The 26,476-nt window shown below is 39.9% G+C and overlaps 5 protein-coding genes across 6 annotated transcripts; 2 read left to right on the top strand and 3 right to left on the bottom strand.

Annotated features, from left to right (window-relative positions):
* Positions 1 to 556: 556 nt before the first annotated feature.
* lamtor5 (late endosomal/lysosomal adaptor, MAPK and MTOR activator 5) lies at positions 557 to 2,772 on the bottom strand. Its single transcript, XM_058643264.1, has 4 exons — positions 2,628 to 2,772; positions 2,474 to 2,535; positions 1,689 to 1,806; positions 557 to 1,015 (listed from the first exon to the last, which is right to left on the bottom strand). The coding sequence occupies exons 1-4, from the start codon at positions 2,660 to 2,662 to the stop codon at positions 955 to 957; spliced, it is 276 nt and encodes a 91-aa protein (XP_058499247.1). The 5' UTR covers positions 2,663 to 2,772; the 3' UTR covers positions 557 to 954.
* A 2,072-nt stretch (positions 2,773 to 4,844) lies between these two features.
* Positions 4,845 to 7,018, top strand: prok1 (prokineticin 1). The gene is made up of 3 exons (XM_058643682.1): positions 4,845 to 5,089; positions 5,963 to 6,088; positions 6,582 to 7,018. Exons 1-3 carry the CDS (start codon positions 5,015 to 5,017, stop codon positions 6,699 to 6,701), a joined length of 321 nt encoding a protein of 106 aa, XP_058499665.1. The 5' UTR covers positions 4,845 to 5,014; the 3' UTR covers positions 6,702 to 7,018.
* A 1,368-nt stretch (positions 7,019 to 8,386) lies between these two features.
* On the top strand, positions 8,387 to 11,194 carry LOC131468733 (pepsin A-like; the record flags this gene model as incomplete). Its single annotated transcript, XM_058643272.1, has 9 exons — positions 8,387 to 8,478; positions 8,739 to 8,880; positions 9,056 to 9,173; positions 9,642 to 9,760; positions 9,869 to 10,065; positions 10,160 to 10,276; positions 10,418 to 10,562; positions 10,784 to 10,882; positions 10,990 to 11,194. Coding segments are annotated over 9 exons (1,167 nt in total), but the record flags the coding sequence as incomplete, so codon positions are not given.
* Positions 11,195 to 11,610: 416 nt separating this feature from the next.
* Positions 11,611 to 13,372, bottom strand: LOC131468826 (uncharacterized). Its single transcript, XM_058643458.1, has 6 exons — positions 13,231 to 13,372; positions 12,830 to 13,141; positions 12,569 to 12,698; positions 12,344 to 12,468; positions 12,220 to 12,266; positions 11,611 to 12,121 (listed from the first exon to the last, which is right to left on the bottom strand). Exons 1-6 carry the CDS (start codon positions 13,262 to 13,264, stop codon positions 11,963 to 11,965), a joined length of 807 nt encoding a protein of 268 aa, XP_058499441.1. The 5' UTR covers positions 13,265 to 13,372; the 3' UTR covers positions 11,611 to 11,962.
* Positions 13,373 to 13,761: 389 nt separating this feature from the next.
* On the bottom strand, positions 13,762 to 26,192 carry znf335 (zinc finger protein 335). Of its 2 annotated transcripts, none has more exons than XM_058643208.1 (28): positions 25,812 to 26,192; positions 24,319 to 24,512; positions 23,944 to 24,220; positions 23,777 to 23,854; positions 21,490 to 22,647; positions 21,218 to 21,400; positions 20,934 to 21,098; positions 20,580 to 20,841; positions 20,312 to 20,489; positions 20,115 to 20,227; positions 19,999 to 20,017; positions 19,797 to 19,913; positions 19,441 to 19,517; positions 19,140 to 19,300; positions 18,817 to 19,037; positions 18,634 to 18,733; positions 18,045 to 18,133; positions 17,670 to 17,929; positions 17,424 to 17,538; positions 17,101 to 17,298; positions 16,287 to 16,429; positions 16,010 to 16,149; positions 15,817 to 15,914; positions 15,612 to 15,698; positions 15,398 to 15,481; positions 15,231 to 15,290; positions 15,023 to 15,128; positions 13,762 to 14,477 (listed from the first exon to the last, which is right to left on the bottom strand). In XM_058643208.1, exons 2-28 carry the CDS (start codon positions 24,508 to 24,510, stop codon positions 14,344 to 14,346), a joined length of 4,815 nt encoding a protein of 1,604 aa, XP_058499191.1. In that variant the 5' UTR covers positions 24,511 to 24,512; positions 25,812 to 26,192; the 3' UTR covers positions 13,762 to 14,343. The 2 variants fall into 2 exon arrangements, with proteins under 2 accessions (XP_058499191.1, XP_058499192.1); XM_058643209.1 differs by lacking the exon at positions 25,812 to 26,192 and adding an exon at positions 24,652 to 25,640.
* Positions 26,193 to 26,476: the final 284 nt, after the last annotated feature.

Here is a 26,476-nt window from a genome sequence, read left to right as displayed (position 1 = left end):
TTATGAAATACATCAGTTGTGTTACAATCTTTTTGTTTAAAACAAAAAATAACAATAATAATAATAATCATTTTTGGTATTTTTATGTTCAAAATGAAGCGTTCATTTATCTTTGATTGCATTTTAAGTTTGATGGTCAACACAGAATTTATTTTCAAAACGATAATGCAGCGCTTGATTCCAATCAGCAAAATTAGCTTGATGCGAGTAGGAATATTTTTGAATCTTTGAATGATTGTATTTTTTATTTTTTTGGGAGAAAGCAGAAGTAGCTAGTGAAACAGTAAGCCAGACAATTTATGTGTGATCCTGTTCATTCTCTTTAAAAAAACAAAGAAAAAAAAGAAACTTACTTTCAGGTTATGGCTTGTTCATGACTGTACGCATGAAATCGTACCGCTTGTCTTTGCTTCAGTGGCTGCATAAATGATTGCAAACTCTGAATCCTGCTTTTCATGACTTAGGTGAAAACAGCTGCCAAAAAAAATATATATTGGTTAACTATGACACACGGAGTAAAGGAGAAAATAATGAATACTTAACAAAGAGGGCAGCATAAAGTCAAGTTAAACTTTATTAAGAGATGTTGCTCTGTGTATGAGTGTCCTGGATGGATTACAGGATATACACGTTCACAGAGAGAGGGGAGCCCAGGGAGAGACACACACACAGAAAATGAACATCATATTGGATCTGTTCTATGCACAGCATCAATAAAATAGTAGTACTAATTGATTGGTACTTAAAAAAAAAAAGGCTTTTGACTCCTCTCAGTAGCTGTTAGAATATTAGAAATCATTGTCTAGTTTAAATATGACCTGAAAATACAGAAAACACAGCAAACCACTGGGGAAACCCCCAGATTTCTCTTTCCAACTGTTCATTTAGATTGTGTGATTATAGTGATGTACATTTACAAATCTTTATAATAAAAGTGCCCAGTGAGCAACTTCTTCAAGATGCTATCTTGTGAACCGCTACTGTGACGGTACCGTGACTCCTCACCAGAATGTTTCTACAAGAAAGAAAATTACATATTGTCAGACAAACATACCCCTTAACAATAATAACTGGTCAGATATATTTGAATGATTAGTGTTAGTACATAAACCATATCGTTAGTGCTTTATTATTATTTTTGTTGTTGTTGGTATGAGGTCCGATTGGTATCATTATCATCATCATCATACTGTTTATCAGCAAAAGAAGCGTAACACTGAAGTAAAGTTTTTAAAAATGCATGTGATTTGTTTAAACCAACACAGAAACAACTTAAAAAACTGAAGAAAAAACTTAGCTGAGTAGCTTTTAAAAGTGTTGAATCAGTCAGTACATAATCATCATGATACCAGCTAAAACTTGGTCATTAGATCACAAATGTACACCTTTTTCAAAAAACAAAACAGCGGGCTCATCTACAGTTAGTCTCAAATCAATATAAAATTTAAAATAAATTGATAATAATTTCTTTATTTATTTATTACTGTTGAAGTCTGAAGTGCAGCAGGTGTTTCACAGAGTCCACAGGGGGGCAGCATAGTTACACGGATTAGCTCCTGTGCCAAGACTTTGGGCACTGACGTTCAAATCTTTGTTTCTGGATCACTGTCTTTCTGTAAAACTCACTAATCTCCCCAAGAATGTAAAATATGTATACAGTACCAAGGAGAGATGGTGTTATTGCTCACCCTAACTCAGACTCCAAACACACAGTTGGAGTGTCAGTCGGGTCTCTGGTGAGAGCTGCAGCTTGTTTGGCCAGAACTGACACAACACCGCTATGATCATCAGTCAGCGAGCCGCGGCCTGGTGATTGTGAAATATACAGCAGAGTCATTAGGCAGGAAAGAAACAAGTAATACCAAACATAATGATTCTAATTGAACAGCATCCATCTTATGTGTAACTTCTCTATGTTTTCCTCCAAAGCTGAATCCTACATCAAGACATTTGTGAAGTAAAGTCACAACTTGTGAGTGAGAATCCATTATTTCCATATTATCCATATTTTATAGCAGAACATCAAAGATATCATCAGTGAACAAAAAAGAATTCTATAGCAAAAGTGCTTGAAACTTCACACAAAGACAGTGTGGGAGTCCAGAAGAAGAAGAAAACATGGAAGTGTCATTGATCTCCTTTTAAAGGATTTCATTTAATGAATGTTACAGTAGGAGATCATGAATTGTATCATTATCGAATGTTTTCAAAATGTGCACAGTAAGTTTTCTCTCATTCCTGTTTCAATGAATGGATTCTTACATTTGCTAATTTGTGAAATTGAAGCTAGCAGTTTTGTACTCCACAAGACTACTGGGAAACAATATCAGAATGAGAAGTTTATACTTGGTTTTAATTACTCTGACTGTACTCTGGTGAAACTACACTGGAAGGTTAATTCCTGCACAGCAGATGTGATACATAACATAAGCTCAACTTTGAGCTACATATGTATGTACAGAAGTTTTCTTACAGCCCAGACTGTGTCCTTGATGATCCGTGCACAGCACACCAACAACCGCGGGGTTCTTCATACTGCCAAAACACACACACAAGGGGGAGCAGAGTCGTATTTAACGTTCAAATATCTCACACACGAGCTCAGAAAAAGTGCGTTACTGACTTACGTATCATCCAGGTGCTGTTCCAGAGTGGATTCCATAATTAACGATGTTCAGATACTCAAAAATTCAAGTGAATTTGATAAGTCGTTGTTGTTTTAGCTGACTGCTTCCGCGGAGCTTCCGCCTGGCGTCAGGTGATCGTCACATGGTCTATGGGTCCCTGTGAGGACTAAACTGCTCGAAACGCGCTTTAATAATACAAATTGCAGATAGATAGATAGATAGATAGATAGATAGATAGATAGATAGATAGATAGATAGATAGATAGATAGATAGATAGATAGATAGATAGATAGATAGATGGATGGATGGATGGATGGATGGATGGATGGATGGATGGATGGATGGATGGATGGATGGATGGATGGATGGATGGATGGATGGATGGATGGATAGATAGATAGATAGATAGATAGATAGATAGATAGATAGATAGATAGATAGATAGATAGATAGATAGATAGATGGATAGATAGATTAAATTATTACGTTACAGCAGCATGGTAAACACACGTACATGCACCCACACACAAAAACAAAAATAGATCAGTGTCATTATATAATGTGATACTACTGGAGTATCGCTAATACCTTGCAATATCTTTGGCTTTTGTTGCTAGGATACTAAAAATATGAGTCAATAATGAAACCATAAATGTAAATTAAATAACTTCATTGAAATCTTTATTCATAGTTTAGCCACTGCTTTGTTTTCAAACTCCAGTTTTTTTGTCAATCAGATATTGTTACTGCAAAATAAAATTATGTCAAAATATTATTCCCACCATCAACTTTTCAACAAGTTAAACTTTTACTAACGCTCCAATCTAAAAATGTATTTATGTTCTTTGTGGAACATAAAATATGGTTGTAATATTTCTGCTAAAAAGCCGGAGGCTTTTATGATGGATTTACTTAATGTATTTTATTCAACAAAAGTAAGCTGCAGGCCACCACCAATTGGCTCGCTTTCCTGCATGATTTCTGCTACCTGTCTCAAGACAGTGAAGCTTCAGTGCTCCTGCTGACAAGGCAGAAATGGGTGAATGTAATTATGTGGCCACTGCAATGGAGGAATCCATCACCTGTGCAGCAGCAGGGTAACGTCCGACTGATTAACCCTCCTATCTCTTCCTCTCCTCTTCTTTCTCTCATATTTCTCTTTCCTGACAACCTGCTGCCCATCACTGTCTGAGCATGCACGTAGGCAAACACACGTCCAAGTGCAAGTTTGTGCCTTTGAGTGGATGGAATCATTCTCTGGGTCCACACACATTATATCTTATTCACACACGCATGTTTGCTCAGCTGTCCTCTCATTCTCATTCTCTTTCTCATTGACATCTTAACCAAAGCCTTATCCCTAACCTTCAAATCTTAGCCCTAACCTTAACCAATTCCTCATAAATGAGGTAGTGCCTCGTTAAGCCCAGGTTTTGGTGTCCCCATGAGGACGACTGGTCCTGACAAGGTCAGTGTTTCTATCTGTATTGAGGAGGAAGGCATACATTTCAAATAAAGTCATTATCTGTTAGACATGGCACAGCACAGTAAATCTATAGATGAGCTTAATGAAAAAAAGAAGTCTGACCCGGAGTCAGAGTGTAATCACTGATCCATATAATTGATGCTATAGTGCATTTGGAGTCACGGCTCATTATTCATATCATTTTGTAACATCCCACAGTAAGTAATGTCACTGAGGTGTGACGTGTAAGTCTTAACAAATTGTTTTTGCAACATTAACCTTTTAGATGTAAACACTTTGCAGCAATTACAGAATGGCTCGTGTGACAGATTTACTGGTAACTATATAGATGCCTTCATCTCTCTGTTATCACTGTACATGGCACCATGCTAAACTGTGACCACTTCATTACACGTGTTAAGTGAATGTTGGTGATATTGTTTATGTCATGGCTGCCTCTTTCTGACAAACAATGGATTTGATTCCTTTTTTTTAATTAATAGGTGTCAGATTCATTTTAGTTCATCAACTGTGAAGCCATTTTCCACATATGTTGTGTTAAAATGTAAAACTCATGGAAAATCAGCCAGCTTCTGCTTGGAGCTGATGTGTGGTCAAACCCTACAGCAGACAAAAAGTTAGAGTCACTCTCCATCAGACATCGTACGGATGAGCAAGATGACGAAGCATTTGAGGAGACAGTCAGAAGGCTCAGACATGGGGAGGGTGGATTGGGGTCGGAGGTGGGTAAAAAAGAGGGAGAGAGTTTGGCTCCCCCCCTCCCTCCTCTTGAGAAGTATTGGAAACCTTCATGACTGAGTGGAGGGTCGTGGATCTAGTGTAAGGTGCAGGAGAGTCCGTTTCCAGCTGCTGTCCAGTGTAGAAGCGATTGTGAGACACTGTAATTCTCCTCTTGTTGTCATGGGCTTCACAGCGGTGCTATTGTCCTTCCTCCTGGTGTCTCTGAGCTGGTCCAGTGGAGCCATCATCACAGGGGTGAGTGACAGCTTTCGGCTTATGCCGTGCTGTAATAACAGTAGTTTTTTTTTTTTTTATCAGATGTTAGATAACTGTGTAATCAATGTTAGAATGTTGTTTTTCTCAATGATTAACTACTCTATTTATATCACTTTTAGCACTCATTTCTATAATTTTCTATTTTGTTGAGTAGATTAAGACACTGTATTTTCTTATTACTTATTACTGGATTAGTATTTGTATTATTTTATCAGCAAATCAAACAATCCAAGTGAAAAAAGCTGATTATTAGTTTCCTGACCAGATAATGCCTGGTCGGACAGACAGTCCTATGTCTATGACATATCCGTTGTGAAGTCGGTGCTGACAGATATTTGGATTTTTTTAACTGTGACAATATTGAACACAATATACTGACAAACTGATGAACTGACTTGAATTATTTTAGTCTACAGAGAAGTGTTTTTTTTACTTACAGTCAAAACATCCACAGCCATTTTTAATTCAACTTTGACATTTGATTTTTAACAAACAACAAAATTTGAATGTAACAAAAAAAAAAAAACAGCTTACGTTGGTGAACAATTTTCATAAAATGTGATTATATGTGAAGGAGAGACCACATCCTTCTCTGCTTCAAGTCCACTGGAAAAATGAGAGGAAATTATCTCAGTCGTCTGATTGATATTCATTTGTAAATGGATTAGGGAGTCGACAGGCAATGGATAGAATGGCTTTCATTGTACTAACAATCAAGGGGGATCTCTATTAGCATAAACAAAAATGAGACTGGCTCAGTGGCATCAAAAGAACCGTCCTCATCTCTGGCGTCTCTTTCATTCTTTCCTACACATACCTGTATCACCCTGTGTCTCTCTGTCCGTCCTGCAGGCCTGTGAGCGAGATGTGCAGTGTGGCTTTGGTCTCTGCTGTGCCGTCAGTCTGTGGCTGAGAGGTCTGAGGATGTGTGTCCCAAGAGGTGTGGAGGGGGACCAATGCCACCCTTTCAGCCATAAGGTGGGGGAAATATTATTGTACCAATCTGCATCCATACACTCTGACACAATAGTGATGAATGTTAATGGATAAATAAGTATTAATAACCTCTTATCATAATGCAAAAAAGTTTTTACCTTAGATGTTGTAGAAGCCAGAAAAAAATCCGAATTGGTCCTCCGATCTAAAGAAAACACCCAAACACACATACACACACACTTATCACAGTGTTAGTGAAAATTCAGATTAGTGCTGGCAGGTTGACTGAAGCTTTAGAAAAAGCTGCTGATAACTGCAGAGGATATTGATCTTCCTCACAGCAAAGCAAGCAATCTGCGCTGTTAATCACTGTGATCGGTGGGAGATGGCAACATTTACTTCTTTCTTCTAGCACTACATCCATCTCTGCATTCAGACGTTTAAGGAGTATCCTTTTAGGACCTGTGGCGTCACTTGTCAGCTGTAGAGGAATTAAACTGTCGGATTATTTCCACTCCTTTTCAACCATTTTCAGGTGCCATATCCAGGAAAAAGGCAACACCACACCTGCCCCTGTCTCCCCCATTTGGTGTGCACCGGATACGCTGATAGCAAGTATAGATGCACTGAGAACTTCAAACACATTGACTATTAATGGACGTCCAAACATTGGGATGAAGAAGGTCACAGCAGAAATCAGAGACTTGAACAGGATGTGGTTTAAAGAACACATGTGTCATCTTCACTGTCTTTACTCTTCATCTGTGTAGTCTATGTACTATAATATTCTGTAGTTTGTATTCTATTGATGCACACAATGATGTCATGGAAGTGTAACCAACCGACAGGAGCCACAGCAAATGCCATTTTTCGAAGGCTCCTTGGAAAGCTGTTTGTGAACTTAAAAGCATTTGTTGTCATGCTCAGTTTGTGTTAATTTATCAAAAATAAATGTACAGATATAATTGTCAATAAAATATAACAATAACAATGTCACGTAAAACATGCCCCGCAGTTCTTTTGTGCAGTTTACAGCAAGTGGCTTGATTAAACACGTGTGTGTGTAAAGGGATCAAGTGGCATTAGTCTGATTATAATGAAGGTCATAGTAAGTTCCACCAGTGAAACTAGGTGACCTTGGTATATATCAAAAACTGATGACCAAAGGCATCTGACTGTGAAGGCCAAACATTCTCTTGATACTACCACTACTGCTACTTCTACTACTGCTGCTACTACTACTACTACTACTACCACTACTACTACTGCTAATCTTAAAAACACAAAGCGATGATATGTATTCATCTGCTTTTAAGATCCACATGAATTCATATATAATACAATCCTCATTAGACAGAATGAAGTAACAGCTATTTAAATAAAGAATCAAAATAATGATTTCAGTCAATTCAGCTGTGATAAATGCAACATATACGTATATAAATAATATACACAAATGTCTGTTCCGTCCATACACAGCTGTCGCAGTAGCAGTGCTTAGCTCTCGTGTAGCCCGATGACATTCCCGTGCTGCACAGAGGAAGTGATTTTCATTTTTACTTTGAGGCAGACAAAAGCAATAGTAAGATTGCACTAGTAAAGCTAAAATGATAGAAAACACAAGCAAGCGCCTACAAAAAGTTTTCTAATGCTCAGAAAAACCCAGTCATTTGGCTGTTTGACATGATAACTGCTTCTTACCCCGACACCCTTTACATTGCTGGTATATACTCTAATAGTCTTGCTTTATATATCCTGTTTTTATATGAAGTATGCTGCAAATCAATAATGTTACATTGTTTCTGTTCACAAAGCATATTAACATCAACAAACACAAAAATGACCAATAAAATGCACTGTAGCTTTGAACGTAAACTTTCCAGTGATAAATCAACAATAAAAGCTCTGGATTTCAAGGGATTTTCTTAAAATTCATTGAGTTTTTCTTTAATTTACAGCAAACCCTGTGTCTTGATTTAATGTCAAGTTTAACTGTTATCAGAAATCCTGCCAACTGTACTTCAACCCATTAGGATCACAGTGTAGCCTACTATTTAAACACAAGATTATCAGATTTTATTGCATTTTAACACTGATTTAAAGATTTGTGTGCACTGAATAAACATACACATCTACTAAAGTAAAGCATAATATCTTTCTGAATCTAGAAAAAACGTCCATTTGTTGACATTTGCTTGACAGATAAGAGACAGTTTATCAGTGTATCGCATATGTGTTATCTCCACATGTTTTGAACTTATGTAGAAGGGCATTTTGAAGACACAACCTTGATATTTTGTATAAAAGGACTCGACTCGACTTGTATAAAAGTAACTTCACTCATCTGAGTCCAACAGCAAAGAAATCAGCACCATGAAGCGGCTCATCATTCTGTCCGCCCTTGTGGTTTTCACTGAATGCTTTCTTCATAGGTGAGTCTGAGCTAGCCGCTTGAAAAGCAGCCTGTACTTTCACTTCTTTGACATTTTACACCTGAATAGACTCAAGTGTTGAAAGACAATCTATTCATCTATTACTGGGGGGAAATCTAAAGGCCATCACACTCCATCTTACTTTGAGGTCTAACAACCTCGCAAGTAGCACAGTGTAGTACAGTCTTGTTGTCTCACGTCTCCAGCTACAAGATTGAGGACATCTGTGCGTTTTTGTTTATACGCTTTGCTGTGTGCAGGGTTCCCCTGATCAAGGGAAAGTCTGCCAAGGAAGCCTTGCAGGAGAAAGGAATATGGGAGGAGTACACGAGAAATTACCCATACAACCCAATGGCCAAGTTCTACCAGACTGGTTTGGAGCCAATGAGCAATTATGCTGACGTAAGTCCAGAGCAACATGTGATTCTATGAGTCTATGACTGTGACATAAACACATCATCTGTCACTCATTTGTGCAACAGTAAAGTTTAAGCACAAAGATTCACAGATAGTATATTTCTCTGCATTTGAATCAAGCCAATGTTTTACCTATTCAACTCCTCATATCCTATCATAGATGTCCTACTATGGTGTGATCTCCATTGGGACCCCTCCTCAGTCCTTCACTGTCATCTTTGACACTGGCTCTTCCAACCTGTGGGTCCCTTCAGTCTACTGCTCAAGCCAAGCCTGTGGTGAGTAGCACTGGGTTTACTCTGCTGCAGCCCAGGATAAAGCCTCCAGCAGGTGGACAGTATTTTAGCTTTCACAGAATGCTGATGCGTTCAAATCCACACAACTCTCTCTGTGTTTCTCAGCACAGCAGCGTTTTACATCACGACTGATGCAGGAAAGGCGGGGGAAAGACAGCTACGACAGTCAAGGGAGACAAACTTTAGCTCAAGGAATTATTCCCAGTTCACTGAAACATGAATGAGGCAGTGAGATGGTGAAACAAATGTTAAAAGAGAACAGTTGGATTGTGGACCTGGAGTCATCCTTTCAGAAAGCTCTGCAGACTCATCTGAACGGTTACACATTGGAGCTTTAAGAACATGTTTGATGTGACTCACTTCATCATTAGAAAGGGTTAAAGTTGCTTGACATTGTAATAAAACACATTTTTAAATAAAAAATGTAAAGGTGAAGTTGTTTCTTTGCAGAGAACCACAATAGGTTTAACCCACAGCAGTCCTCCACCTTCGAGTGGGGCAACCAAGCTCTTTCCATCCAGTACGGCACTGGCAGCATGAATGGATATCTGGCAAATGACACTGTTGAGGTAAACGATCCCCTGGAGAAAAAAAATCTTAGTTTATTTAGATGTTCGAGGAGGCATTCAGTGTCTCCACGGTCTGTTCAACTGGGACTGGTTGTGTTCTTCGTTCAGGTGGGCGGCATCTCTGTGGCCAACCAGGTGTTTGGAATGAGCCAAACAGAGGCTGATTTCATGGTCCACCTTCCGGCAGATGGCATCTTGGGACTGGCCTTCCAGAGCATTGCTTCCGATGGTGTTGTCCCTGTCTTCTGTAACATGGTCGAGCAGAACCTCGTGTCCCAGCCTTTGTTCTCTGTGTATCTGAGCAGGTATTGAATCAGGATGTTTTGGTTGGGAGTGTGTGATTCATGTAGCATGGCAAATTGCATTCATGTATGAGATGCGTTCATTTTTCTCTCTCAGGAACAGTCAGCCGGGCAGTGAGGTGCTTTTTGGTGGTGTTGACAGAAGCCACTACACTGGCCAAATCACCTGGATCCCTTTGACTTCAGCCACCTACTGGCAGATCAAGATGGACAGGTACAAAGAAACGCATCCAAAATCAGTTATTGCCTTATAGCACATGCAGTACACTGAATGTTACAAGGCCTTCTGGTTCAAGCCAGAGGGTCTTGTGTCTTGTGGGTTTGCTGATCCACCTCCTGCGGTTGCTCCTCACAGTGTTACCATTGAAGGACAGACTGTGGCCTGCAGTGGTGGCTGCCAGGCCATCATTGACACTGGCACCTCCTTGATCGTTGGCCCAACCAGTGACATCAACAACATGAATTCATGGGTTGGAGCCTCAGCCAACCAGAACGGAGAAGTGAGTCATATCGTGACACCACACTATTTGACCGAAATTTTCCCCTTTTTCGGAACCCACAGTAAACAGACGTGTAATGCTCTGACGTCAAAACTCGCACATAAAAATTATGAAGTAGAACGTTTTAAAAGCAGCCTCAGCTGGAAGTCTGCGAAACGGCAATAAATTGATCTTGTGCTACTACACGGTCTTTAACTTTGTGTGTGATGGTCTCTTCACAGGGTACAGTGAACTGCCAAAACATCCAGAACATGCCTGATGTCACCTTCACTCTCAATGGCAACGCCTTCACCGTGCCTGCATCTGCCTACGTCTCTCAGGTCAGTTAGCCCCCACTTACCACCCACTGCAAAAGACAATTTTCTGAAACTATAACGATGATTTCAGGGATAGGATTTACTTATTTGTTCCACGTGTCTCACTGCAGAAATACTATGGCTGCAACACTGGCTTTGGTCATGGTGGCCCTGGCCAGCTCTGGATCCTGGGAGATGTCTTCATCAGGGAGTACTACGCCATCTTTGATATTCAGGCTCAGTACATTGGTCTAGCCAAGTCTGTGTAATGTCTATTTGTCTGAATGGAGACCAAAACATGTCACCTTTGCATTAAAGAGCTTATTGCAATATAAAGGTTCTGTGTATTTTTGTATGTGTGCGTCTGTGGTGACGACAAGCAATTATATTTATGAGTACAACCAAGCATGTTTGGTCGCAGCACGGTGAAATGTCACAGGAATAAGAATCAGTTCAGTCTGTCCTTTCATTCACTCTTCAGAGAAAGCTGATCTTTTGTAGGCGACACAAAAAGGAAAGGCTGCAGCGTTTTTGTGTGAAGAAGAACAAGTAGAGGAAGGAATATCAAGTGAAGCTCAGAATAGCAGAGGTTCCAGGTGGAAGCTGATAAAGAACTGATAAAAATGTAAGATCACTCGATGACACCATCTGATAACGGGACGTCACCATGTGAACAGACACACAGTGGATGACATCTGAAACTCAGACAAAGCCATGAGGAAAATCACACAACCTTTATCATGAGACAGATAGATCTTTAATTGTTTAATTGTTATTCCTTCAATCATTTAGACAAAAAGCTCATGCCAAGGAAATATTTAAGAGTGATTTCTAATCTTTAGAATTTCAACCTTTTGGGGTTCAAGCTCTTGAAAAAACATAACTATAACTACTGAAATGACATATATACATAAACTCATACATGGGCGTGTTTATTACTGACCACGTTGGAACCAAATCTTTCATGTGGATATAATGCTTGAGGAAAGCTTTCAAATCGATCAGATTAGAAGAAATGTCTTAATTTAAAGTCAGCATAAAAATGCACAAATAAAAACAGTCCCAGAAAAAAAAGTCAAGCACTAACTAGACTCTCAGAGAAATTCACTGGTGGATTGCCAGTGTGGAGTACTCCACCATCTCAGCATGTTCTGTGTGTGGGGATCCTGCTCGTGTTTTTGGCATCCCCAGGTTTGCATACAGCTCTGCATGTTTCTGATGAGCCCTGAAGTCCACCGTCGTGTAGACTACGCCACTCATTTCCTGGAGAGGACAAACTTAGTCAAGAGACAATGCTGCAGAGGAAGAAATGTATGTGACAGTGAGTCACAGAGGCTACAGGTTCCCTGTTTTGCACTTACCGGGGCGTCTTGTTTCAGTGACTCATGCTGAAATTCTCCTTGTTTGTCTGCAAAGAATAACATTATGCATGTTGGTTTGTTTTTTTTCCAGAAACACTCACATCACCTTAAGTAACCTTCTTACCTGCCTGTGCAGATTTTGCTCTAGCCTTCACTCTGAAGCAGACAACACCAATAACCACGGTGATCAAAATCATCATCATGATGGACACAATGACAGTTAGAGGCAGACCAAAACCCCAGAGGGACCTGTAAATGAGACAAGACAGATAACTCATATTATTCTTTAGCTGGAGAGCACTACATGGTCGGTGAATGACAGATATGGAGTGATCTGCAGGTAGAGTACCCGGGACTGTCACTGTGGTCATGTGTCAGAACAGGGCCAGTGGAGTCTGTGGGAAGTGCTGTGGAGGATTTCAGGGCTTTGATGGTTGTTGTCAGCGCAGGCTGAGAAGAAGTGCGAGGATTTGTAGCTTCTGCGAAATGCAGCATGCATATTTAAAGCTAGTATTTTAGCTCAAGTGGTGACAATACAGTTTTGCATTACTTTTCACAACACACATACACAGTAGAACATCACGTCAATGAACATTTCAAGAACATTTACCTGCTATCTCTACATAGTAGTCGCTGTAGATGGGTGCTGGGGTTCCCAGTACACTGCATCTGTAGAATCCACCATCCTGAAACTGCACATTTGATATTTTGAATTCAATCCAGCCGTCACTTTCGGCTTTTGTCACTCTTCCTTTCAGAAAGCTGCAGATGTATCCTGTGCTATCCAGTAGTTTGAAACAACCCCCTGGATAGAGCTTACAACAGGACTTGCTATGGCTGTTGTAAAAGGAAGGAAAGGGGAGTTTCAGCAAAATGTGTTCATACTCCTCAATCTTCTGTTGCCCTTTTAGATGAGGGATATCTGGAAAATAAACCATTATTAATGACATGTCATCAAAGGCACTGGAAAGCATACGACTGTGAATTTGATATTACATTTATTCATCGTACCTAATAAAAGAAGAAAGACAAAGGAAAACTTCATCTTCAGTGTGTTGTCAGTCCCAGCATTTTACTGCCTTTACATATTTGCCCTGTTTTCAGATGATCTGAGGCTCCTCCTTAATAAGAAAAAAGGAAGCTGCCACTTTGGCTCAGTGACACAAAAACGTTCTGCCTTTGTGAGAAATTTTGTTAATCTGAAAACAAAAATATTGTTGGCAAAGATCATTTTTGAGGCTTCAGTTTGTGGTGAGGTTTAACTGGTTTTGACTATGTGGTTTGTGTTTTTCTGTTATTGCATCAAACTACTGTTGAATTATGTAAAAATGTATTTAGCTGTCGTAAGCACATTTTTGGTGCACTATGTACACCATGCAATGACTAAAGACCTGGTGATCAGTGATTACACAACTGATCTCTGAGAAAGTGTGGTTGGATTGGAATGATTGTATATATTGGGATATGTAACTATAAACATTTAAAAACCAAAATTGAATACAGTAAACCCTGGAAGCATTCATGGACACATAACATACAAAACAAGGTTTACACAAAGTGGTTTATTTGGTGTCAGCTTTCAGCTTATTAAACACTTTGTATTCATCAAATAATAACAAAATGTCCAACAAATGCAAAAGGTATGTACATTTTCATATTCCGTAAACACAAAGATGTGACACTCAAAGAACTGACATACTGTATCTTAAAACAGATCAAAAATAAACTCCCTTGTCACTCCATCTGAAAACTAAAATGTTCATTTGGGTGCTTGCTACCTCTTCCAAAAACATGATATAAGCCATTGTATGTTCTTTGATAACATTGTCTTGCAAATAAAAGCAGTTGAGGCACATTAACATATCATTTCCAGTAATTACAGTCCAACTCCTAAATGCGCAGCCCCTATGATTAAGTTAGAAGCAATGGGTGTAATTATTTGAATTTACAAAAAGCTGATGAACTTATTTTTAACAGTGCAATCACCCTCAAGCACATAATACTGTGGATGAGTGTGGGTACTTTAATGAATGCATAAATATTATCGGGGTCACTGCACCGTACTTGCCAGCTTATAGTGGTCTGAATTGGTCCTGGTCGGCGCAGGTTTGTAACCCAGTAGGTTTACATAGCTGTCAATTCGTCAGTAAAGGTGATGACATCATATTGGATGCCCTGCTGCTGCAGCTGCTCCAGCTGTTCAGGTGTCGCTTCAGTGTAGACTGTCTGCGTCTGTGCCATTGCTGCCTCTGCTACGGCTACAAAAACAAAGATTCTTCATTTACTTTGATTTATTGTCACACTTATCACTTATGTCATCTTTCATGGTCTCGTAAAGCCCATAGTTTACACACAATACAAGGTGAAATTGTCTTCTTAGAAAGCAAGAACCAAAATACTACCATTCATTACAGATCTGAAATATTTTGCCTCCATCATGGTGCATTATAAATGATCCAAAAACATAATGATGAGGTTTTAATTAAAAAACAAACAAACATTAGATTAGATTATGAATTATAAGTGGTTTGTCAAAGGTCTATTAAGTTTGTTTATGAACATCCTGAGACTGACCAAATCTAAATTGACCCCACTAAAATGCAATAAGAGGCTATAATAATGCAAATGAAAGAAATTTGTTCAGTTATCTAAAATCTCCAAGTACTCATTTTGTATCCCATAGATTCTTATCGTAAAGTGAGAGGATGGTGTAGAGAATCATAGAAAACTTTTCATTTACATAGGTTGTGTAGTGATAATTATAAATAAAGTGAAGTGCATTCTATTCCATAAGAGAGCCAACCTGTGACAGCAGAGTGAGCAGCAGCCTCCAGGTCTTCAGTATTCACTATCTGCTGCTCCGAACTGACAGGAAGGTACTGGATCTGACCATCGTGACTCACAGCAATCTGAACATTTGAAAAATATATATATAAAAAAAGAGTTAGTTTTTACCAACAAAAATAAATACTATCACAAACCTGGAGAGCATTTCAGATGATCTGACTCACCTGCTGCTCCTGTAGAAAGGATCCATCATGCTCATACTGGATGATCTGTCCATCTGGCATCTGACAAACACAGAGATGAGTTGGAACAGCGCAGCATCACCTCTGAACACAGCACGTGACGATAAGATGATCATCACAAACAACTTCTTGTAAAGAGAAACACTGACCTGTATGTGGTTGCCGTCAGCCACCACTACATACTCTTGAGGGATCAAATGTTGTACTCCATCTTGTGAGATGATATACTGGACCTGTAACAAGATATTACAATATGAGATGAAAGCTAAAACATACAACACGGTCTTAGCTAATGTGTATTGTCCTGTATTTCATGATTGTCATGTATATTATTGGTAGACACGTGGTAGTAAATCTACTTACTTCTCCCAGCTGGCTGTCTCCAGTCATCAGGTGCTGGACCGTTTGTCCATCTATAGTGGTTATCTGTTGAATGTACGTGCCCTCCTCCTAATAATACACACACTTGGTTACAAAATGTGGTCTAAAGACTGCATACAAACAACAGTTTGAGAGAAAAGAGTGAAGGTATACAGTAAGTATGTCGGGTACATTTGATCACAGGTACCTGATCTGACAGCGTCTGTTCTTGAGCTACAATTATGTGCTCCTGTCCCAAAGCCTGCAACCGCTCGGGTGTGATAACAGTCTGATGTGCCTGCAAAGCTGTACACACATACATTTTGAATACAGTATCATTTTCTTTTCAATTCTTCAGCACAAACCAGCTGTAAGTCTGGTGTTATGTTCATATGTCTTACACTGCAGTGTGGCTAGAGCCTCCTCGTCACTGTTGACGATGATGGTTTGCTGAGATGTCGGGGTGCGGCTCTTGCGAGTAAGAAGATCCTGATTGTGGAGACGCTCCATGTGAAACTTCAGGTGACCATTACGGTTAAACCTGAAAAAAAAAACAACAACATACACAGCTGTTCATTACCGCTTTGTTGTCTAATGCATGCTTACATGTGGCAAAAGAGTTTTCACTGTTAAACCGAATACAATTTTTGTGGCAACTTAAACTTCTTCGCTTCCCACCTTTGTCCACAAAGTTTGCAAGAGAAGGGTTTCTCATTGGTGTGGGTCATCATATGTCGACGCAGGTCTTTCTTGTTCTTGGAGGCAAAGCTGCAGTTTGGACACTTGTGGGGACGCAGGTAGGAATGCTGCTCCATGTGAACCTAAAATATAACAGGATATCAATCACTGTCAGAAAAATCGACGCCCCCCAAGTTGGAATGACAATCACCGATAAAAGGACACAAAAAATATTAGTGAAATGGGAAATGTACATTGTTACAGCAGTAAAGACAGTAAAGATAAAGATAATGAATAATAAACATGCATTCCCAAAAAAATTACAATATAAAAAGATATTAACACTTGATGAAAGTGAAAGTATTCATGTTACTGGCATTATTGTATCATATAGGACGTCTGGTGTAGATGTGTGGCACCATGTGACTCCATGGTGAGTAATAAATGACTGTACTTTTTCAATGACAATTGTTAATTTGTATGATAAAAATTATACAATGGGCCTCTGGATTGCCTTGTGTCTTGCCACCATCTCCATTACAAAAGAATAAATGCTCATGATACTAGAACAAAACAGTATTACCTTTATTGCAGTAGTCGCTCAATTTGACTAAATGTATGTGCCATGCATCTAGTCAAATCATCTACTCCATGTGAGTTCTAAGCATGTGTTTTTCTTCAGTTATTGTCTGCCTTTGTGTCACAGAGACGTCGGCATAATGACATAATAAACACTGGTGCGACTTAATGGTGGAACATGAAAAGTGAAGAATAAAACTGACAGTGCTGTGGAATTTTGGGAGACATTCATTACCTTGACATCAGGCCAGGAAGTGGAGGTGAAGTCACAGTCAGGACACTTGAAGGTGTTGGGATCCAAGTGCGCCCTCTTGTGGTTCTCCATGTCAGAGCGTCCATGGAATGACTCCATGCAGATTCGGCAGGAAAACCTCTTAGCGCCGAGACTCGGCGAGTCTGTTGCAGAGGGAGAGGCTGGAGCTTCGCTGCTTAGCTGACAGAAACAAAAACATTTACACGGTCATACTTTCATACACCTAAAACGAATTTCCTGCAACCCAAATGTGGGTATATGGGACTGACAGCTGTCTGAATGCAAAAGATACAGTCAATAGTTACCTCCACTTGTTGCAGCACACCATCAGGAAGCGTCGGTGCAAGATAGTACTTTTCGCTTTTTAAGCTCTCTGGTCCTGATGCCTCTAAAGCCTGAGAGGGGCTGTTCTCCCCATTACTGCAAAAACAGCCATTTAATGACAACATTAGAATTAATGAAAAATCTATGCACAATCGACCACATTCTAACGAAAGAGTTGTGTGAATATGAACATATCAGAGAAACTCTACACGTGTGTGTATTATTACCTGTATTCAGGGCTATGAACGTCTTCAGCAGTCTGCTCTACCACACTGAAGTCCCCACCACCTTCGTAGGCTTCGATGGCGATCTGGGTGAGCTCTCCTGTTTCAGAAGTGGCAGCCTCGTAGGCTTCTTGTAGCACAGTCTCACCGTTCTCAGACACGTGGAATGTCATAACCTTTTGGGCCTGGCCCGAGCCTGTTGTTGTCACTGTACTCCAAGTGCCCTTTTCCAGAGCTTTGTCATCTGACTTCAGCACTGCCACCTGAGGAGCATAATTGGGATTTCTTCATCTGTATATTTCTTTTCAAAAATGTCAGCACTTCATGTCTTTGTAGCTTATCAATTTTCTAAGAGCAATGAATAACCAATTGACCAACCTGTAAAGAGTTTCCAACCAGTTCACGGGCATTGCTCATGTTCAGCAACAGGTCCAGGGCGTTCTGGGCAGATAGTTCACTGGATTCAGCTGAGGAGTAAATGAAAATAAAGTCAGTAAATCATCAAACCACACCACACATATTTCTAACAAATAAACTTTAGATAATTTCTGCATTAAAATATCTAAGAATGATGAGACTTAAGACTTACACTCTTTGAATCAATAGAAATCCATATTACTGTTCAACGAAATGGACCGTTTAATTTTGGTCAGCATTAAATGATGTCATCTACTTTACTATCTCTGTTATAACTTCAGGGGCAAAGCTCTTATGAAACATCTGAGTGAGGAAGGAAATATTTGGTACAACTTGTTAGCCAGTGTGTTGTCTTGTGTTGTATTGTATTTGTCTCTAATGAATCATGACAATTCATTTCTGTTTGCTGTGCGTTCTGCCACAGAAGCTCTCACCATAAAGAGTGAGAGCTTCATCAGCACCACAACTATTTATAGGATTTCACGCTTCTTCTGTCATCAACCGAGGTGACAGAAATGACAGAATGCACATTTAAGGTAATGCCTCTGACCTTGCTCATAGATGATGGTGGTGTTTCCCAGTGCATCCTGGGACACAGAGGCATTCTCTATCCCCTGCATGGCTTGTAGTGTTGCAGAATCTACTGCAACCTGTTGAAATAATTAAATAAATAAATAAATGAATAAAATCTTCCAGTGCCACAAAATTTAGCAAAACCCTCAGACAGACTCACAATAGTGTTCTGTAAGTCCGGTGAGTCATCTTCATGTTGTTTGAACTCCTCCATCTGTTGCAGGGTGAAGAACGGTCTGCGTCGCCTCCGCACAGGCTCTTCAGGGTGAGCCACTGACCACTCCTCAAACTCCTCAGGATGGCGACACTGGACATGCAGACGCAGGTTCTTTCTGTGCTTAGTCGTGAAGTGACACATTTCACAGGAGAAAGGCTTCTCACCTGTAGAGATTTTAACTACATTAACACGTATCACACAGTGGTACATTCGTGAGGTGATAAGAACACAGATACACTTTGTAAAAGTATCTTTGCTTTATTGACCCGTGTGTTTGATGGCTAGATGGGAGACCAGGAACTCTTCTTTAGAAGTGGAGTATTTGCAGAAGTCACACTTGAATGGCCTGTCATTGGTATGGGAGAGCTGATGGTTGAGCAGCAGTTTCTTGTTGTCACAAGTGTAGTCACAAAACTCACACTTGAACCTGACACACAGACAAAGAAGAACATTCATTGCAATATGATCGAACAATTAATAATTCAACTTCAAATTACTGACCACTACATCCATGTTTTTTAGATGCACATTGGTAAATAACACAAAACAAAAGCTTTAACTACTGACTTGCTGTCTCCAAGACTCTGGATGTGGGTTAGTAGGTGCACTTTGAATGTGTAGCGCTTCTTAAACGATTTGCCGCACTGCAAAGACAGAAAGGAAAGAATCATCAGTGAAAGGCTCACAGAACTCACAGAACACAGAAGGAAAACGAGTCCACAGAGGTGAACCACACATTAAAAGAAAAAGGACAAATAAATAAATGTAGCCCACAAAAGAGTACTGATGACTTACATGTATGCAAAACCTTTTACTTCCTCTCATGGCAAGGTTTTTTGCTCAGTGGCATTAGGTGAAAAAAAATCAACTCACATTGTAAACATAATGGCAAATGAATGGACGCTCATTAAATGCTTTCTCACCTTATCACACATGTGTGGTTTCTCTGAGCTGTGGGTTTTCATGTGCTGGGTCAATCTCTTTTGCATTGGATAAACTCTATGACACACAGGGCAGGGGAACTCCGACACCTTTGGTACCTGTGTCAATCAATACGTATTTCATAGTTCATATCAATTGGAATTTTTATCATTCAAATAAAAAAAAAAACTTGTCATTTCTTACCAACTCTGTCTTTCTCTTTCTGTAGAAAAGGAAAACAAAACAACATATGAGGATATGCGATCAAAAGTTTTAATTTGATACATACATTTATACAGTATATTGTCTGAGTTACTTACTTCTCCTTGTTGTGGATAGCGGAGTGGCGAATGACATCTTTTCTGTACACACTTGTGTAATCACACTCCTCACACTTGAAAGGCTTGGTTCCCTCATGATTGAACATATGTTCCTGTGAAAGAGTCAATTAAAGATCACTGTGGAAACATTAATGTAAACAGAGGTAATCTTGAGCACCATTGTGCTGGAAACCAACCTTGAGTGAGGACCAGCGCTTACAGCGATAGTTACACTGGAGGCACTTGAAAAGCTCTGGGTCATTGCCTTCATGAGAGTCCACATGGAAGCGCAAATCTTCTTGAGTGAGGAAACGTGAGCCACAGATCCAGCAGTTGTGGGGTCGCAGGAGGGGTTTGAGAGACTTATAATAACGACTGGAAGATAATGAAGATAAAGTAATTCGATTTAGAACAGTACCTGACACTTTTACTACTTTTAAACTACATTTAAAATCTGATACTTACTTTCGATTTATATACTTCTTGTACTTCTTGCGAAGGAAACGTTTGGAGGGTCGGCCACGTTTCCTCTGGAAGAACTCCTCCCCCTCTGGCTGAGTGTTGGATGACGGGTCTTTGTTCTCAGAATCTGATTGGCTTATTGTGGCCTCAACAGTGTCTCCATCCATCTCTACAGCAGGACCATTGCCTAACCCAGAAGAGCTTGCCTCTTCAGGTACACTAGCATCGGCACTAACCCTGGGCTTCTTAGCAATACTTTCTGCTTCTGCAAAAGAGGATTAAAAAAAGCACATTGTGCTTAAAGTAGCTCTCTGTGCTTTTGTTATCTTAATATCTTAATCAAAACTCAGGACCTACCTTTGCTGACATATCCTTCTTCCAAACAGCTGTACTTCCTCGGACGACCAACCTTACGTCGAGGACGTCCTTGAGAGGAGGAGGAAATAGGAGGAGTGGGCCTCTTCAGAATAGCAGGTGGTCTTCCTTTCCAGTCCTCATCTACTGGGTTGAAGTCACTATCCTCTGAGAATACACAAAAGAGCAGGGACAACATACATGAATATAACTCCTATGATCCTGTGATTGATCAATCTTAAAAATGTCAAAGTTGTAATAACTATATTACAATATTTCTCCCTGACCTTCTGGATCATCAATAGCACCAGCATCCACAACATCGTCCTCCTCTTCTTCTGCCTGATGAGGCTCAGCAGCGTTCATCTTAGCTGCCCTTCTCTCCTCAGCTTCTTCCCTCTCTGACTGGCGACGGGCCAATGTCTCACTTTTAGGAGGCCGTCCACGTTTACGCTTCTTTGACGCATCCCCTGAACAATCAACATTTTATACAGAAACAAAGGTTAGACAACTTACTGCCAAGTAAAATATTAATGTGCGCGATCATCAGCTACCTTACCTGCAGGTTTAAAATGTTTGTCTCTCATGTGGTTTATGAGTGTGTCTTTAGAAGCACTCTTGTATGGACACATCTTACACCTGAACTGATGTACAATCACGACTTCCATCAGCTCCTCCAGCTCAGCTAGGTTTGGAGGTCTGTCTCCAGTGCCTTGTGCCACTGATGATGTCTCCATCTCCCTGACCAGCCCAGCTTCAACCTGAGGCCCTTGGGAACCCTGGGGCTCCTCTTGGTTGGGTGAGCACGGTTGAGTCAGCTCAGGCTCTGGATTGGAGGTATATGTCCCACTGCTGCTGATGAAGGGCCCAGGCTGACTCTCGTTGTTCTCAAGTGCCTCAGGAAGCCCACCTGAACCTGCTGTGTCAGCCAGAGGGTGGTCTGATGAGGAGCTGTCATCTGCATATAGGGAGGCCTCTGGGCCATTGCTGCTCTCCATGTAACAGGAGTGTTGGGGCTGCTGTTGGGAGTGCTGTGGCTGATCTGGATCCTGGTTCTGCTCATCATCATCATCATCATCATCTTCCTCATCATCATCATCATCATCATCCCTGGCTTGGTACTGAGAACAACCTGGTTGCTCAGAGTCAGCTGCAACACATTCTCCATCATACTCAGCTCCATACTGCCGACTTATCTGGGATCGGTGGTCTGCACTACTGTCAATATAACTGCGTGAATGATGTGGCTGCTCTCCATCATCCACTGCACACTCAAGATATCCAGCACTGCACTCAACGACATAGTGACCTTGACTGGTATGGTTTGAGTCAGCTCCACTGCATTCCACATATCCTGGCAGGTCCTGGTCACTGTTGTCCCCACTGTAGTCAGGAAAGCCTGACTGAGAGCGTGTCTGGTCTGGTTCCTCACCTGAACACTCTACATAGGAAGAAGAGGACTCTCCTGTCTGGTCTGGGCCATCTGCACTGCAATCCAGGTACTGGGAGGGGTGGGAGTGCTGGGGCTGGTCAGGCTGACTGCTGCTGTCCTCTGGGTAACCTGAGTGGCCAGGCTGATCATCAGGCTGGTCAGGATCAAGGTTGCCCTGCAGGTCCCCCTGCTCTAAGCAGGTGGATGTGGGACCTTCAGCAAGAGCTTCTATGGCTATACGACTGGACAGGGCAGAAGATGACATCTGAGCTACCATGGGAGCGCCTATAATGGACAAATACATAAAGATGATTTGTACATTATTTATTAAAAAAGGATCTCCTTTTGAATTCCCTCACTAACATTAATTTAATATAACTAGTGTAAATAAATGTAAGTCACTAATTAGAAGACTAAAATTACATGGGCAGTCTGCATTTTTATCAAGTGTACTTAATTATTTTACCAATTATCAATTAACTTATTGTTTATTTGTTCAATAAATAGCATTGTATCAATGTGGTAGTCATTTTCATTAACTTTCAAAAATATTTCAGAAGGGACTTTTATTTTTGGAATAACTGTAGTGTTTTGTACAATAAATCACTATTTTATGATAAAGAGTTCAACAATGGTATTCTTTTAGTGAGTCAGTTATTTAATAGTAGGGGACTTCTGTACAACTTCTCTGAATTTCTTGCCCGATATAATATACCAGTAACTCCAAAAGGTTGGATTATGTATATTATTTAAGAATGCTGACCACTCTCCACCCCTGTCATTGTCACCTCCTGATCCGTTAGAAACTTCACTGGGTAAATTTTGATTTTCTATTAATAGAGGTATGAACTCTAAAACAGGAGCCTTGTTTCAGGAAGATTTGGTTTCTGTTCCTACAGCAACATTTCACTGGAGCAATTTTGTTAGTTATATCAACTGGAAAAAGTCTGGTCATTACCACAGAAGTTTATTCTAACTAATAAGGTAAAGGAAGTTTCATTGAAAAAAGTTTGAAAAAAAAAAATGTTGAAATACATACAGAAAACTACAAGATATTCTTGGAGAAGAATAGGCGCATGGACTTACAATATATATGTACTGTACATATAAAGGTAAGACCATACATGATTTTCAATTTTAATTAAAAGAAAAAGAAAAAAAAAAGAAAAAAAGAAAATTTAAAAAAAATCAAATGTTAACCTTATATTATTAAATATTCTTTTGTTTTTCTTGTTTTGATATTGTTGAACACTAATTGATTAACACATAATTAAAAGCTTTTAAAAAAACTTCATGTTTCAATTAAAATATAAGCTTCCATTTTAGGTTAATGTATTTGTACATCGAAAGAGTTCCTCCCCAGTCATGAACTTCACCACACGTCACTGGTCAGCATTAACATTAACACACTCACCGTCATCTGGTCCTTGCAATATGAGATACTGGGTAGTTTCTGCACCTCCCTCTTCTGCACTGGTCACTGATATGCAGCCTGATTAAAAAGTAAAACAAGATCAGAAATGGGCTTCTCAACTGTACATTCATTAGAATAACAGAACAGACAAGGAACAGTGGAAATACCATTCATGATGTCAGGGCCAATGGTGGACTCTATGATTTTGTCAATAGCAGACCCCAGGTCTGACGAGGTAGAAGCAGTTGAGTCAGAAACCATCATGGCTCCTTCAGACACAGCACTGGAATGGACCAGCACTTGGGCTGATTCTGACACCAGCACAGACTGAGTCACTGTGGAGACGCTGGACACAATGGTGGACTGAGCCACTGAGGAAGAGTCGGGGAGGTGGACCGATGACACTCTGGCATCTGTACTGGAGCTGGTTTCTGGGATGAACACCTTAAGAGAGAGGGGCAAGAATATGATTAGTTTATAGTTAATAGTTTTTTCTGGTTTACTTGTATCACAGTTTTCACCCACATATGTGCAAAACTTACCACAAGTCCCTCTGAGCTCTGTCCCACGTGGCAGTCAGACTCTGGGGCCTGTGCATGAGAAGCAGCAGCATCACTGCTGTCTGCCGACATGGCCTCTGATGACTCCATGCCCATACCACTTTCAGATGGCACCTCCATCCCTGCGGGCCCCGCATCACTACTGCTCTCCACTTCATTCTCCTCCGAATCCATATCTATCAACAAAATATATAATGAACCCAATATTTAAAAAAAAAATTATGTTCACCACACTTGAAGCATGCCTTTAGTAGCATTACTTCAGGTCCATGCTTTAATAAAATTAATATAACTTGTGTAGTTGTTATTGCTTACCTAATTGATGCTTGCCATTAATGTTGAGAGTACTTGCACAATTTAAGATTGAAAGAAAATGTATTCATCTTTTTAATTCTCAACTGCGATGAATTTAGAATGAGTAATGTTGCCAATTGTAACAGAACAGCTGCTTGAACATAATATATATATGTTTATCACGTGTGACAAATGTGCAACACACTGAACATGAACTATTTGATTTCTGTTGTCTAGATTTCAAGGTCAGAGATTATTAATGTCATCTTCTGTGATAGTGATGATGAACTAAGGATGGATAAGTATGAATAAACTAAAATACTGAACAAAGGCAGTGGTGAAAAAGTACATTTAAGTTGCACTTAAATCATTTTACTTTTGTTGAGCAAGCTTGCTCCAAACATAATGGCAATAACTGCAAACATTTGAAACAAATATGTATCTTTTATTCATTATTATTTCAAGAGGATACAGTCTCTCATCATCCATATTTTCAGGGTGTTTATTTTGGAAAACTTTAACACAAGCGTGAGTCACTACCGTCAATGAGTTGCTCATGTCGGGTCTCAACACAACTGAAGGGATTGCTTTCTATTTCTATATATATATATATAGGACCTAAACCTTTGCGTTAGGCGTATATATTTAACAAGACGTACATTCCACCATCCTGGGAACCAAAAGCTTATGTTGGAACCCTAGTTGTAGTTTAAGACATCGGCAATGAACCACAATGACAAATGTAACAAAGTTAGCTCCCAAAGAACCACAGAAGCTAGCGTTAGCTTAGGTGGTCAGCATTGTTTTGATGCCACTGCTGTGTTTTGCACGACTGTAAACATATACAAAACGTCTCCCACTTTGTGACATAGTACTCCGGGTGGCTAAATATGGAGACCGCGACGACTGGGGTGTATCGTTTATATTGGGAAGGCGACACGTAAGGTTTAGCTTCGACATGGAAGTGTGCTAACCGTTTTGTGAGGGCCTAGCTGCCCTCTACCCTGCCTGCTCCACATCGCCATTTTAAGCCAGGCAGCCCCTTTTACACTCAGGCATTCTGGTAGCTCTACTGGGGACCTCGAGGGCCTCAGCTACAGCAGATTGCCCTAATACTCTCCCTGAAGAAAATGAAAATGTTTTCATTCTTTGCGACTACAATCTCCATTATTTTTTCTTACCGTGTATTTTCGAGTAGATCCGTATCTTCCAGTACAGAGACGCTAAACAGAGCAGAAATAAGTCACCGATAATTTTTGCCTCATTCTAGACGGGCGCCATGAATATCTCCTTGCTTCCTGTTCGTGCTACCGGAACTTATTTATTTTTTATTTTTGTCGAGAAACGGAGATATGGACTAATTTTTCAAATATGTTTCATCAATTTTATCAGTATTCCTTTGACGTTAATGTATCCATGAAAGACTTCGCCAAGTATTGTTTGTTTATACGTTATGTTTGTAAATACCAAGCGGACTATTGCTTTCAGAGAAAGGCGTATTACGCAACTGGGTGCGGAGTAATATGTGTTTCGCTTGTCGCCGTCTGAACTTTGAATAGTCGTAAACTAATTAAGTGGTATACTTGTTGTGCTGACCGTGGGTTTTTATGTGCATTTACTTAGTTCATACGCCTTAGTCACAAAAAAAAACAAAAACACCTTTAGACCAGTCGTTCCCAATCCCTCATTTCGTCCTCCCCCCCCCCCCCTTTTTTATTGTTTTAATCTCACCGCTGTTATCATTCATTTATGTATCTATTTATACTGTTTTTAATTTCTTTTAATTAAATGTATGTGTATGTATATATATGTATGTGTATATATATATATATACACATTTATGTAT

Source organism: Solea solea, chromosome 11 (genome assembly GCF_958295425.1).
Source record: "Solea solea chromosome 11, fSolSol10.1, whole genome shotgun sequence".
NCBI classification, from domain to species: domain Eukaryota; kingdom Metazoa; phylum Chordata; class Actinopteri; order Pleuronectiformes; family Soleidae; genus Solea; species Solea solea.
Note: the sequence above shows the minus strand (reverse complement) of the source record. Positions and strands in the feature narration are given on the sequence as shown.

Coding starts and splice junctions, on each gene's coding strand:
- lamtor5 (XM_058643264.1), bottom strand. CDS start 2,662: ATGGAATCCACTCTGGAACAGCACCTGGATGATAC. Junction 2,536..2,627: donor GAACAGCACCTGGATGATAC/GTAAGTCAGTAA, acceptor GTGTTTTGGCAG/TATGAAGAACCCCGCGGTTG. Junction 1,807..2,473: donor TCAAGGACACAGTCTGGGCT/GTAAGAAAACTT, acceptor CACAATCACCAG/GCCGCGGCTCGCTGACTGAT.
- znf335 (XM_058643208.1), bottom strand. CDS start 24,510: ATGGATTCGGAGGAGAATGAAGTGGAGAGCAGTAGTGATGCGGGGCCC. Junction 21,401..21,489: donor CAAACATTTTAAACCTGCAG/GTAAGGTAGCTG, acceptor TTGATTGTTCAG/GGGATGCGTCAAAGAAGCGT. Junction 17,299..17,423: donor GTGTGCTGCAACAAGTGGAG/GTAACTATTGAC, acceptor TGTTTCTGTCAG/CTAAGCAGCGAAGCTCCAGC.
- prok1 (XM_058643682.1), top strand. CDS start 5,015: ATGGGCTTCACAGCGGTGCTATTGTCCTTCCTCCTGGTGTCTCTGAGC. Junction 5,090..5,962: donor GTGGAGCCATCATCACAGGG/GTGAGTGACAGC, acceptor TCCGTCCTGCAG/GCCTGTGAGCGAGATGTGCA. Junction 6,089..6,581: donor GCCACCCTTTCAGCCATAAG/GTGGGGGAAATA, acceptor AACCATTTTCAG/GTGCCATATCCAGGAAAAAG.
- LOC131468826 (XM_058643458.1), bottom strand. CDS start 13,264: ATGAAGTTTTCCTTTGTCTTTCTTCTTTTATTAG. Junction 12,699..12,829: donor CTACTATGTAGAGATAGCAG/GTAAATGTTCTT, acceptor TGCATTTCGCAG/AAGCTACAAATCCTCGCACT. Junction 12,122..12,219: donor CACTGAAACAAGACGCCCCG/GTAAGTGCAAAA, acceptor TGTCCTCTCCAG/GAAATGAGTGGCGTAGTCTA.